Below are 13,994 nucleotides of genomic sequence, written 5' to 3'. Positions count from 1 at the left end.
TTTGAAATTTCATACTGCAACTGTCACGAAATGGAATCAGCATCTCGTCAATTGCCATGTCCTTTCCTGGTGAATAATTTTTTACAAATTTATCAAAGATTTCCCTAATAGTGGCCAGTTTGTCCCCCAGCTATTCTCGAGGGTCAGTCACACATATCTTTTCAAAAGATGTATGATGTAGTTTGTTAATCCCTAAAGTTGCTTGGCGTAATTTTTACTCCATAGCAACCAATTGAAGGTTAACTAACGTGTTGTAATATTTTTTTTATTTCCAAATTTATTTAAACTGTTTTTCAACGGTGGAATATATTTACATACCTTGTCTTTTCCTTTTATTTAAACAATATTTGAATTTCTATTTCGTTCCAGTCACTATGACTTTTAATTATATACTAAACTATCGCTGCTAAACAAGCTCGGATATATGTATCAAAAAGAAATTTATAGAATTCTAAAAAGTAAAGAAACAAATAGAAAGATTTTTCTAGAAATTAGTTTAAAGAAAATAATATAAATAACTCTTCGCTGCTTATAAAAAAAGATATGAAAGACGCCGCTATGATGAAAATATGTGTACAAACAAACATCGAACGAATTATAACCTAACAGAACCGACTTCAGTATCCATGTCGTGGACGAGTTCGTAATAGTATTGAAAAAGAAGAATGTTTAAATAATGCATATACGATGTTATTCGCAGTTTTTTTAATACGCAGACATTAAATCGAGTGTTTTATTTTCTGGCGTCTTTAATCATTCTAATAATTATCTATTTCCTTTTAAAAATACCGAATTAGTTGGAGCACTAATATTTTTCAACAACTATTTACTAATGTATGGTGGTCACTAGAAAAACATTCTTTACTCACAAAATAGATACACTATGGACACTTCTACTTTTGATAGTGGTTTTTATTATTGAAATAAATCACCTGCAGGCAAATTTCATATAACAAATTATAGTTATTGATTATACAAATATGTGTTTTTTTTTTTTCAAAAGAATCGCATCAAATTAGCATCTCACGATTTCGGTATTCAATAACGATTAAAACTTAATCGAATCACATAATAACAACTTTATGATTACCAAGACTTCCTCATCTGTATTATTAACTTGTTATTTTAACATATTATTATATAAAATTTCTTGAATCTACGCATTTGATATTGCTCACTCCTAGTAATAAATTTGTTCTGAGACAGGTTGTCCCGTAAAAAATTATAAGAAAGTACTAACCGCACAACTTGGGAATTCGGAGAGGAAACAGAACATTTTATGTTGTTAAACTTTTTTCCTTTAAAATATAAAAATTAACTTTCACCCGTGTGCAGGAATATTGCCGCATATGACTCTTGATTCATGATTCATGATTTTCTAATCAACATCCTCATATTTTATTACTGTCATTTTATTTTCAATACTTCTAATAATATTTTCTTTTTGTTTCAGATGGCGAGGAAGTGTATACAAATTAGTGTGGCGAGAACTCTTAGCATATTTGTTTTTATATTATGTGATAAATTTTATCTATAGGTTTGCTTTAACAGATTCTCAACAAAGGTGAGCATTTAATATATTGCGTATATTTCTTAGATACTACTCTACCTCATTTACGTTATACATCAGAAATAGTGTCAAATCTATAAAAATGCGAATATTTTCAGTTGATACCTTCGGCAAAACGAGTTTCATAAAACAAAAGATTCCCGCGTGGTTAGTAAACATAGATATTTATATGGATGGTCCCAGAACTACCATGCCTGACCTAGAGATGGCGGTAGTTGCTTGAAAAATGCCTCTGCATTAGAAAGTACACAATCTATACAGCATATGTTCCAAGTTTCAAGACCAGCATCACAGTGGTCGATCAAATGAGGTGACGACTCCAGAAATGTTGAAGAAAATCCACAAAGCCGTACTAGATGATCGTCGAATAAGAGTGAGCGAGCTAGTAGACATAGTTGGCATTTCAAAAAGTGCGGTACATCACATATTAACTGAAAATTTGGACGGATGCCGCGCTTACCCACAATGGAACAGAAACAACGTCGTGAAAATGTTTCCATCGAGTGTTTAACAATGTTTCACAGAAATAAAGCCGAATTTTTGTGCCATTCCATAACCATGGATGAGACGTGGCTCCATCATCTCACACCCGAAACAAAAGAACAATCAAAATAATGGAATGAATAGAGTAAACCGGCTCCTAACAAGGTAAACCGTTCCATCTGCAGGCAAGTCATAGCGTCGGTTTTTTGGTGTGTGGGATAATTTGCATTGAATATCTTGAAAAAGGAAAATCTATCAACGGCGTGTATTATGCGAACTTATTGCAACATTTGTGCGAATAAATCAAGAAAAAAAACGCCATAGTTGGCTAAGAAGAAAGTGTTGTTTCATCAAGACAATGCACCAGCTCGCACATCCGTTATTGCAACGGTCAAAATTAATGAATTAAAGTTTGGGCTACTACCTCATGCACTCGAAGTGAACTAGAATATTTCTTTATGTACAATATTACTATATTTATTACTTTCAAATACTAAAAATATACTTTGTTTAGAAAATACATCAAGCGAGGTTCGTTTTAAACAATATGAATTCAATTTACCTCCCGAAAATGATTTGTAATAACCCGTAAGATATTGATTCAAATTTTGAATGACCTAAAAAATAATATAATCACGAGTACGATTAATACTGTAGCTTCTCAATTACAGTTTTGAAAGTGACCATGTTTTTTAAATTATATATTGAACAATGTCAGCTTAAAAAAACCTTAAAAACTATATATTATGTCATTACTCATTAACTTGTTTGTAGAGCAGTTAGGCACTAGGCAATGAAAGTTCTCAGCTGGCTTGACTTTTGAGACACTTCAAACATTCATCGTTATAGTACAATTTATTTACACATAACCTTGAAAAATTATATACCAACATCTTCCTCATTAATCACTCTATCTACTACTGAAAACCGCATGAATCGGTTCAGTAATCTTCGAGTTTATCGCGGCGGAGGTCTTTTTTTATAATATAGTAGTCTCATGTCAAAAACAGTCTGCTATTGTCCTAAGAGACCACTAAAACGTTAATAAAAATAATAGATATTAGGCATGGCGCAAATTGGGACACGTATAGCACGTGTGAGGTAGCGTGACACTACTCGTACATGTAACACGTGCTGGGTGGTGATCCGCATATCGAGACATGGGATTTCAAACAGGAAAAGGTGGGGTTTGGATTTGATTGACAGTTCGCGACTAGCCGGCATCAAAAAATGTCTGACAATTTTGATTAATTTTGAAATAAAACGATTATTCTTATTGCACTTAAGTTCTGAATCAGAATCGGATGATGCTGAGTAAGAAGTGTTGCTTTATTCTTTGATGATGAAGAAATCATTTGCAATATCACCCCAAATTCGATTACTCAGTTTCGTCTTCACATAATCATCATTTTTTGTATCGTAAAGTTCTCTGTATTTCCTTAGCGCCTCTATTAACTTTTCTTCTGTCATTTTTTCTTAAAAAAAATTAATGACTTGCTACTCACCCACCCTTGTGGCACAGTAAACTGTGTCTGAACTACAGTGGGACACGTCTGTGTGCTCACGCATGTCGTATCAGGTCGTGCTGCGTCGTCAATTTGCGTCAATGTATTTCATCTTGTAGATTACAAACCACGTGCTGGGATGCGCCACCTCACACGTGTCCCAATTGGCGCATTGCCTTAAAGCTTGATATATTAAAACATTAATTGTTTAATTGTGATTTAGCTAAATATTGGACTAAGTTCGGGAAAGATTGATAACTTAGAATTTTCTCACAATTTTCACTTTATAATCTCACGAGAATAATCGATTATTTTTATATTATTATATTAATAATAGCGGAAATGTTTTAATTATCACAGTACCTGACACAAAACTCATGATCAACGTCGATTTACTGTTATTGGTGAAATATCTGACAATAGATTAAACTTGGTAAACATATATAAAAAATAAAAAACCAACGACCCACAAATGTCAAAACATATCAGCTCTTTTTGCAGTAAAGAAATGGATTATGCAAAATCCAAGCTGTTGGTATCAATACCTTTTCAAAAATTCCCTCGCTTATCTCAACATATTTGAATTTACCTAATCCAAAAAACTATACAGGGCATACATTTCAACGCTCTTCGGCGTCTCTATTAGTGGATTCCGGTGGTGATATATTCAACTAAAGAAGCCCGGTGCGATTGGATACCTAGATGACTCAAAAAAAAACAAAATGGATTCCGCAGTGAAAATTTTAACGAGAACAACTAATTCGACTTCAAGCAACATTGTAAATGTCCACGATTCTACCAACAATCCAATAATTACTAATTATAGACGATGTTTTTTCTTTAAACTCGTTAAATGCTGCCAATTCAAATACCAATAGTAATGTAACTTTTTCTTCACTTTAAATTAATAATGCTCACAATTGTACTTTTAATATTACTATTACTTAATAAAAATTGATAAAAGTTCTCTCGAATTTTTTTAAGACTACGGACGTAGAATAATTTTTGTACGAAACTCGTGAATAAAGTAACTTGTTTTCACTCGTAGGAAATGCCGTCCTATCCGTGGAAAAAAGTATTACTTTACTCATTTATTGCATAAATAATTATTAATCAATTATTATTTTTCAAAATATTATCGTATTCCATTTTGTTACAGAATATTTGAAAAAATTCGGCTATATTTTGGTCAACAAAGTGAAACGATACCAATGTCTTTCGTATTAGGATTTTACGTATCTTTAGTCGTAGCCAGATGGTGGGATCAATACAAATTGCTCCCATGGCCTGATACTCTTGCCTTGTTCCTGAATGCGGGCATTCCAGGTGCGGTAAGTACGTATTCTTTTTACTTCTATTCTGCTTAAGAAGCACATGTAAGGTAAATTTAACATTTAACATCCTAACAAATGTTTTGGAAAATCGCCAGGAGTGATTTTTTGTTTCAGTATCAAAACAGACAGATTCGTTGTATTCAAATACATTTTAAATGAATGACCAATGAATTCTATTTCTTATAAGAAATAATCACCTTCAATAGGATCCACTTTATCTCCATATTTTATCCTGTGCGATTTTTCCCTATACCAGTCATCGTCAACAACGGATGAGGATTTAATTGATATAAAAAAAAAACACGATTAAAATAAGGTTAAAACAATTTATTAAAATAGACGCTCAACAGAGACTTCAAACGATCCGTGAGGAAATTACCTTTTCATATAAATGGGAAATCGAAAATAAATCAATAGAAAATCAAATCAACTGTTTATATATTGACTAGACATCAACATCGACATGTTTTCAAATAAAATGGTGAGATCTAGAATATCGAGAATAAATTGTAACGCTTGTATTCATTTATTCAGTTCACGTAATCGCGATGTACGATTTAGAAACAATAACCTTCTTAGTGTTGAGGGTATTGCACTAGTCTCTTGAAATACATAGTTAGTGACACAAAAAATATATGTCAACAAACATCTAATAGAACTTTATATTCCATAAATTTGATTTGATTATTCTGGAGAAGAATGTTCATTAATAAAAGGTGAAGCAAAATTGTCTAATTGACGAAACATAGCAAAAGAAGTCCGAAACTATGAAGCTACTGAGTTGCTACAGAGCATAGCCACATTACTAATAAACACGACCGATAAACATGGAAGCAACAGTAGTAATGATAGAAACAATAGATGGCAATATTAGATAATCGGCAAATGAGTTTGCTACTTAAGTTTTGAGATATGACAACACAGATATGACTATGTCAAATCTAAAGATTGATATTTTTAATGGTAAACGTACTAACACGTGTTGTCATGCTAGTGCTATTTGAGTTGTTTACAAATGATTGAAACTTTAATCTTGATCAAAAAATGGAATTACACCACGAACATTTTTGTGCGATGATTTTCGGTGAGGTTCCACCTCTTGTCAACGTGTTTCACTACTTTTCCGATTTCAATCGTGGTCGCACTTCGCTACAGGATGAATTTTTGTGAAGGTCATCCAAAATCCTGTGTTGTGCTAGAAAACATCGATGCTGTGCGTAAACTAACATTGCAAGATCGTCATGTGACATACCGTGAGATTGAGACATTCTTGGGCATCAGCTTCACCCGCAAACATTCAATATAGCATTAACATTTGGCTATCAAAAATATTTATTCTTATTGGATATCGCATAATATCGCTCAAAAAAAGCCCGTGTCGATTGGTGCAAAGAAATACTGAAAAAATTCAATTGCGGCGCATCAACAAATCTATGCATATGGACTCGAAACAACAATCGACTGTATGGGTCTTCTAGGACGAGCTGAATCCAACAAATGTTGTTCGCGCACAAAGCAAAAATCGAAAAAATCAGAGAAACCAATCGCAGAAGAAAAATCATTCTTCACCACTACAATTCGAGCTTTCACACATCAGTTCAAAGAAACACGTTTTTGAACAATCAAAACATAGAATTAATGGGGTTCATCCCCCATACGGTCTTTGTTTAGCACCCAATTATTTCTTCTTATCGTAGATCAAAAATAAATTGCGAGATCAACGTTTTTCTATACCTGAAGGAGCGGTTAATGAATGTAAAATAATCTATATCTAATTATAAATATTTGTTTTTATTTGTCTATCTCAAAACTTAATTTGTAACACTCGTACATACCACTAGTCACAAAGAAGATGTTTTAAAGATAATCCCAGATAGAAAAAAAGTATCATTATATTATATGAGATCTGAATGCTGATAGCCATCAAGAATGACCGCGCGATTATTTGAGAAATTGTTTACTAACCCGCTCGTATCAAACATCTCTCCAAATTAAGTATTTTATAAATCTCGATTATTAAACTCAATTCATAAAAGCAGTTTTGAAAAAGAAGATATTTCAAAATTTATGAAAAATAAGGGGCTAAATAATAATGCTAAGAGTGTTCCCACAAAAAAATTTTTATTGATACGTAGCATTTGCAAGCACTCAAGAACATACTTAATTAAGGCTGCATCCGTATTATTTAATCCTATAGAAATTGTTTGGGATACATTAAAATCAAACTATGCAAATGTGATCATATCAAGTTATAAGGAGATTTATTACTATCCGTAACGTTAGTAATCATTAATCTTAACGATTCCAGTTCCGAAGAGTCTTGCTTTTCAGATTAATATATCAGTAAGTTTTTCTAATAATTATTAGATATTTATATCATAAATTATACTGTAGAAAAGAGATTATACATTCTAATGCGTGAAAAGTAATATTTAATGAACGTTTGCGTGGTGGATTTAATGCAATCAAGTGATAATCTATAGCTTCTTTTTTATTGCATCTAATGCGTCGAATAAAAAATGTTTGCGAGTAATTTAAATTCAATATTTTCTTTCCAATGGCGAAAAAAGAATTTTTATGTTGAAATTCGAGCCAGTTATCTTATAAACGTTATTTCATAGTAGAAGCTAAATTGACTTTCCCTGCGCTGATAACAGAATTAAATATATTTTATAATAAATATTGAAAATCAGCTATCTTAAAAAATTATGGACAGGCTATTTTTACTTAAATTTTGCAATTTTATAGTGACTAAGTATAAAACGTATAGAATGTGCAGCAGCTATTACTTACCTGGGCGAACTATTGTGTTATAAGGTGTAAATAGGTATATAGATGCTAGATACTTTCACGCTAGTGTCTATACTCACAGAAACTAATCTTTAACTAAAAGAGAAGACTTCTCATAATCTCCCACAGAGCTAGAGAGAAAAATACTCACGAAACACGTTAAGGACTAGTTAGAATGATAGGGGAAGGTGGAATGTCCTGTTTAACATCCATCCGTGAACTTAGTCGGGGAGTGGATATGGAAAATAATTTATTAAGTTTTTCGGTGGTTTTGAATTGGAATTTTTGTAAAAATTTTAAATTCATAGGTTTCAAAATTCAATATTCAAATTGACGTTAATTTGAATATTGAATTTTGATTGACGTCAATTTGAATATTGAATCAGTGATAATAAGTTTGACTGATAGATCTATCCAACTATCAGATACTGAGCTTAGAAGCTTAGCTATTCAAAAAGCAAAAACTGCAATGAAAGAAAATAATTTTCCGAAAAAAATGATAAATAACATATTCAAGAAAAGCATAAACAGATTCTACAATCAATTTAAAAACAAAACAGAAACGAAACATCAAAACATAAAACATTTTCCCTTACCATATGTACAAAGACTTTCCCAACAAATATCGAATTATTTCAATAAATATGATCTTAGTATAAGCCATAGAGGACATAATACATTATCCAAATATTTCACTAAATAAACACCAAAAAACAGAAGAAGTAATATTATACATCAAGTGCCTTATACTAATTGTGACGCTATCTACATAGGGCAAACATCTCAGTATTCAGAAAATAGACTAAGAGGTCATCAATACGATAAAAAAATAGAACTGCACTAACGAACCATGAGATATCAAAAAAACATAAATTCAATTATAAAGAATAAAAAATTCTTGAAACGGAATCTAATACACGAAAAAGGGAATTTTTAGAAATGGTTCACATTCATAAGAACGAACAAACTATAAATGATAGAAAAGATCTAAATAATTTAAATAAAATTTATAGTTCTATTTTGTAAATTTTAATAAACTTAATTGATTACCGCTATATATTTGAGATGTGGAAACCAAAGACAACATTAATTTTTCTTATTGGAACAAAGTTCTAATTTGATTTTATCCTTATTTTGATATTCATGATCAAGCTCTGTTTTATTGCGAACACGTTGATATTGACTGTAAAAAATTCGGTTTTATCAGAGGTTTGCTTATTTTAAATGTTGAAATTCTAATGCGAGTGGAGATGCGTTAAAAACATGCATTTTATAATAAAGGAAAACTCAGCACATTCAAAATATCTTATTTATGTAAACAGTTTTCTAATCAGAAAATGGATATGATGAATTTATACAAACGGTATATCTTAGTAACGTATTTAATACTTACATGCTACACTATTCATTAATACACTTATCATCTAATTTATTTAAAATGCACCGCTTAGTTTACTTTTGTATTCACTTGTCACTGTCAGATGCTTAAATTCCGCTTTGTATATAAAAATCACATTCTAGATCTTTCGAATTCTTGAAATCTCTAGATTGCCGTTGACAATTAGAAAGATCTTCTAAATTATCTCTATAATCTTCCAAACTTTATCTAATAAATTAGAGCAGTACTGGCTTCACGGTCTATATCAGTATCAGTATCAGACAGTTAATAATGCCGCAATACGTATTTTTATGAAAAACTACGACGCAAAAGAAGACAGTGAACAATTATTGAAGAAGATTAAAAGTTTTGACTCCATATCATACCATTGAATACGTTCGATGTTAAGCCGTGAAAACTGCAGTTGAGAGTTAGATGGTTCTCAGCGCATTCTCAACAAAAAAAACTGATTAAATTAACCCCACGTGGTTATAGATACACGTTTCGAAAATTATAGTTGATAATAGATTCCAAAATTTGGTATATGAGACTATATGTGAATTTCAAACAACTTTTCTCAATAACTTTCTTTCATATTTGTCGCACAGAAGTCACTTACAGAATAATAGGTTTTTTAGAAAATTCTTGAGGCATATACTTAACTTTGTCAAGCGAGGCTAACCTCCAACTCCTTTGAAAATCCAAGACATTGTCATATTTCTATAACCAGAGCCATTGTGAACAAAAAAACAATGGAACGACGCAGGAAACGGCAGAATCTTTTATAATTTTTTCTTTCATCAATTTTTTTTATTCTTTAAGTAAGGATAGAACATGATCGATACTTTCTCTTCACTTGATATTTTGCTTAAATTTTCAATTGCATTCTTTAAAAAATCTCAAATGGAAAAGTGAATAACTAATACTTATATGATATTCGTAATGATTTATTACAAAAACGTAATAAATAGCAACAATGTTATGTAGTAGCAATTAAATAAATTATACTCTATGTAACATATGATTTCACTATCCTTTATTAAAAAGAGCATAATAATGAAAGTACTTTTCTAATCTTGTAATAATAGCTTCAGTGCACCTCAAGGTTTCATTATCAAGATCTTCCATGTGTTCGAACACTAACGTAGTCTGCATTGAAAATGGCACTTGGTTAATAAATTATTATGTGTGCAAAAACGTGGAACCAGACATGTTTGGTTGCTTATAAAGTTGGTTATGAAATGTGAAATAACAAATATGCATTTATAATTTCACGTATTCCTGATTCTGCGATATGTAAAATGATTACTATAAGGGATAAAAATTCTCGATTCCAATTTTAAATTATTGAGGTTTAGCCCTGCTTGACAGAATTAAGTATGTACCTCGAGAATTTTCCGAAAATCCTAGTTTTATGTGGAGTAAATTGAATTCTTTGTAGCAAATATGAAAGAAAGCTATTGAGAAAAGTTGTTTAAACCCACATCTAGTCCCATATATCAAATTTCGGGATCAGTTATCAACTATAATTTTCAATATTAGTTTTTTTACAAATATTAGTCTTTTATTCGTTTATTCGTGAAGTGAGCATTTATAAAAAAATATTGTGTAAAAACACGAAAAAATACGCTTTTAAACCACATCAAACTAAAAAGTTGAAAATAATTTTGAAAATAAATGTCGGGTTCTCGATGTACAAGAAATATGGAACAAAGCGCCCCACGCTTTTTTCACAATAATACTAATATTTTTCACCTAATGTTGTTTTAAGATTATTTTGGAAATTATTTTTAACTTTTTAGTTTGATATTTATTTGTAACGTTTTAGTTTTATAAGCTGTGAAAGAGTGTGTTTTGATTTTTTAAAAATATATTTATATAATTAATACCACCCTTGTAAAATGGTTTCGCTGCTTTTATACCTACATCTCGTCGAAACTTGTATCGGTGTATTGGTAAAACTGTCGAAGTGGTAAATTTCCAATACGGGGATCAAAGGTTCTAGTCCCCAGTCGAACGAGGTCGAAGTCCAGAGAAGAGTTACAACAAACAAGCTCACAAACATACAGGTGAAGCTAATATAAATATGTTTATTATAGTTGACAGAAATTTGGCATAGGGATCTCAATTTTGATATTGAAAAACTTATTTAAATAACTTTTTGTCATATTTGCCACGTAATAGCCACTTTACTGTACAGTAAAATAGGTTTTAGAAAATTTTTGAAAACACTTAATTGTTCGAAACTAAAATTATGTTAGAAATTGGTATTTAACCAATCAGGTTTGAAGATTGAACATATATTAAAATCATTGTTCATATTTAAATAGTATTCATATCTTTTAGTTATTACGCATTAATACAAATTTGTACATTTTTTTAATTTAATTGGCAATGGATCACTATTTGATTCTACAAGTCTTAACGTTTGAAAATTTACTCTCACGGTAAAATAATGGAAAAAACAAATCTCTGGAGGCAGAAACATACGAAGCATGAAAAGAAATGTTTCACTGTACGTACATTATTAATTTTTATCTTGTGATTTTTTTTCTCTAACATAATCCATTTTTAGTAATTTCATAATAAAAATGTAATCTAAAGTCAAACTGTAAAATAGTGTTCGATATTGTCTAATGCAACTGTTCTTACCAGACGCGACGCGATGAAAATAAGAAAGAAAGGGATGGATCTCCATGTTCCAACTTAGAGTGACTACAAGCTGCATCGTACTACGTCACTTTCTCACGAAAAATACAGTATTGAATTTGTGGTGCGTAGACCTCGTCTGCCTTTATATTTCGTAATTTTTGGTATTGTTATAACTGACATTGACTAGTCTGTCTATGTATGGTATGCCTTAGCTTGTCTCATGCCAGATGGATCCATCCGTTACCACAAAGTTTTATTGCGTATAAACTAAAAAGAGATATGTGTGATTACACTCTTGGCAACCAAGAAAGGGTTCTGGGCCTTGTGGTGGTTTTGTTGATACCAGTCTAACAAGCGGATCAACCTTGTCGTTGTCCTTGTCACCCAAGTGACCGAGTATGATTTTCATAAGAGATCTACTGCCTGAGCAAATTGAAATTACTATGTTTCTATGATCCAATTAAGTATCGACTACATCCAAACACACCTAATACTTCGAAAACTGTAGTGTCCTCCGCAAACACGAAAAATCTGCTTATTTTGAAATTTTTTTGAACTTTGAGTTCCCCGTCCACTGTGCTCTATCTGTAATGTGTGCTACTAAAATGATCATTGTCAGTTGTTCCAGCTTGCAAAACGCTTAGTATATACAATTTGATTTAATAATCTTATACATTTCCAGCAGTAGCTATAAAATTACTGTCAAATTTCTTTTTCTCCATACACAATTATCGTTTGTTCTATATGAAACACATCTTGAACCCATTTTTGGTCACAGTACAATCAGAATTATTACTGTGCAAACTAAAAGATAAGATAATAAATATTATTAGTCTGCTTCGTTATTGAAGCTTCTCGGGGCATCCAAAGAATATCGAAAGGATCAGTACCATAAATGTTGGTTGTGGAGGTAATATTGTTTTATTAAGTGTACGGTCCCTATTTAATCTAATCTCTTTCTCCAAACTTCAGTATAACAGAACGCGTCTAAATTTTAGAACAAATTTATTATTTTGTCAACAATACATTTTAGATAAAAATCCTGCTTGTTTAAATTATGTTCTTGATCGTAGTTTCTACATTTCAGTCTACTTGGTCATCTTTACATTGAGCATGTCTAGTAACATTTCGCGTATAATTTGAACGAAATTTCGAATCTTATTGCTTGCTATTCATTTAACATCTCAATTTCTCTATTCTGATTTGGTGTACTTATAAATAAATAAATAAATAATTTTTCTTCAATATTTTTTCTTTCACCTTTCCAAAATTATTTTTAGTTCAGCAATGCTGTTTATTTCTTCGACACTCAATTTTTGCGATTGCGTAAAAGTTTACTGTAATTTTCAAAATATGGTATATGCATATACTTTTAAAAGTTATTAAATATCTTCTTAATGATAATGAACTAATATAATTATCCATGTTCAAAGTTCTCATTTTATTTCTATATACTCTTTTACAGAATGAAAGACAAAGACTGATGAGAAGAAATATAGTAAGATATGCTGTGTTAGCTTATGTGATTACGTTACAAAGGATATCACTGAGGGTAAAGAAGAGGTTCCCGACATGGCAGCATGTTGTCGATTCAGGTTAGTAAATTAAGACTTCCTTTATTATCGCACTTAATCCCTCTGTACACTATCGCCAAAAATTCGATAACACATTATTTAAGTTATTGATAATAACATGAGTAGTGAAGTACAGTGGATTTCGGGTTTGTGTTATGATACTTCCTGTATGTATTTTCCACAAATAATGACAATTTATGATAGTTTTCTTCAGAATGTCTCTTTATGGCGTACAGTTTCCTTGGCATGTACAACAATCTAAAAATCTACGTATCTCCTAAACCGTAAATTTTATCGAATACCTTTTTGCTGAAAATCGATTCACAAATTCATTTTTAATATCTTTAGATCCGCACTTTTCAATTAACAATTCTAAAAACGCAAATAACTCTTTTCCACTACCAATAAATCCAAGGTATAAATTCTGAAAATCTAGCCTCGCTCAACAATTTGCTTCTTATCAAATGAAATAAATTATTGGTTGTAACCAACGTAGACACGACTTGCGAATAATTTTACGGAATTGGAATTTAAGATGAAGTCTGAGCTAGGGTTCCTAAAACAAATCCCAGGCTCTCGAGAGAAATACGTTGTTTGATTTAACAACATTATCCGCATCATAGCAGTGACACAAAAATGATAACTACATTGAATTTAGTAATCTGCGAGTTAAAAATGAAAGAAATATTAATCAGAACATAGAACAAC

General features: G+C 31.2%; 1 protein-coding gene across 1 annotated transcript in view; it reads left to right on the top strand.

The window, feature by feature from the left end:
* Window positions 1–13,994, top strand: part of LOC130903495 (bestrophin-2) — a 104,479-nt gene that overhangs the window by 55,185 nt on the left and 35,300 nt on the right. Inside the window, exons 2-4 of the mRNA XM_057815620.1 lie at window positions 1,454–1,564; window positions 4,718–4,889; window positions 13,178–13,307. Coding sequence (XP_057671603.1) covers window positions 1,454–1,564; window positions 4,718–4,889; window positions 13,178–13,307 — 413 coding nt within the window. The remainder of the gene's footprint in view (window positions 1–1,453; window positions 1,565–4,717; window positions 4,890–13,177; window positions 13,308–13,994) is intronic.

Source organism: Diorhabda carinulata, chromosome 2, assembly GCF_026250575.1.
Source record: "Diorhabda carinulata isolate Delta chromosome 2, icDioCari1.1, whole genome shotgun sequence".
Taxonomy (NCBI): Eukaryota; Metazoa; Arthropoda; class Insecta; order Coleoptera; family Chrysomelidae; genus Diorhabda; species Diorhabda carinulata.
The sequence above is the reverse complement of the archived record's forward strand: the minus strand, read 5'-3'. Positions and strand labels throughout refer to the sequence as shown.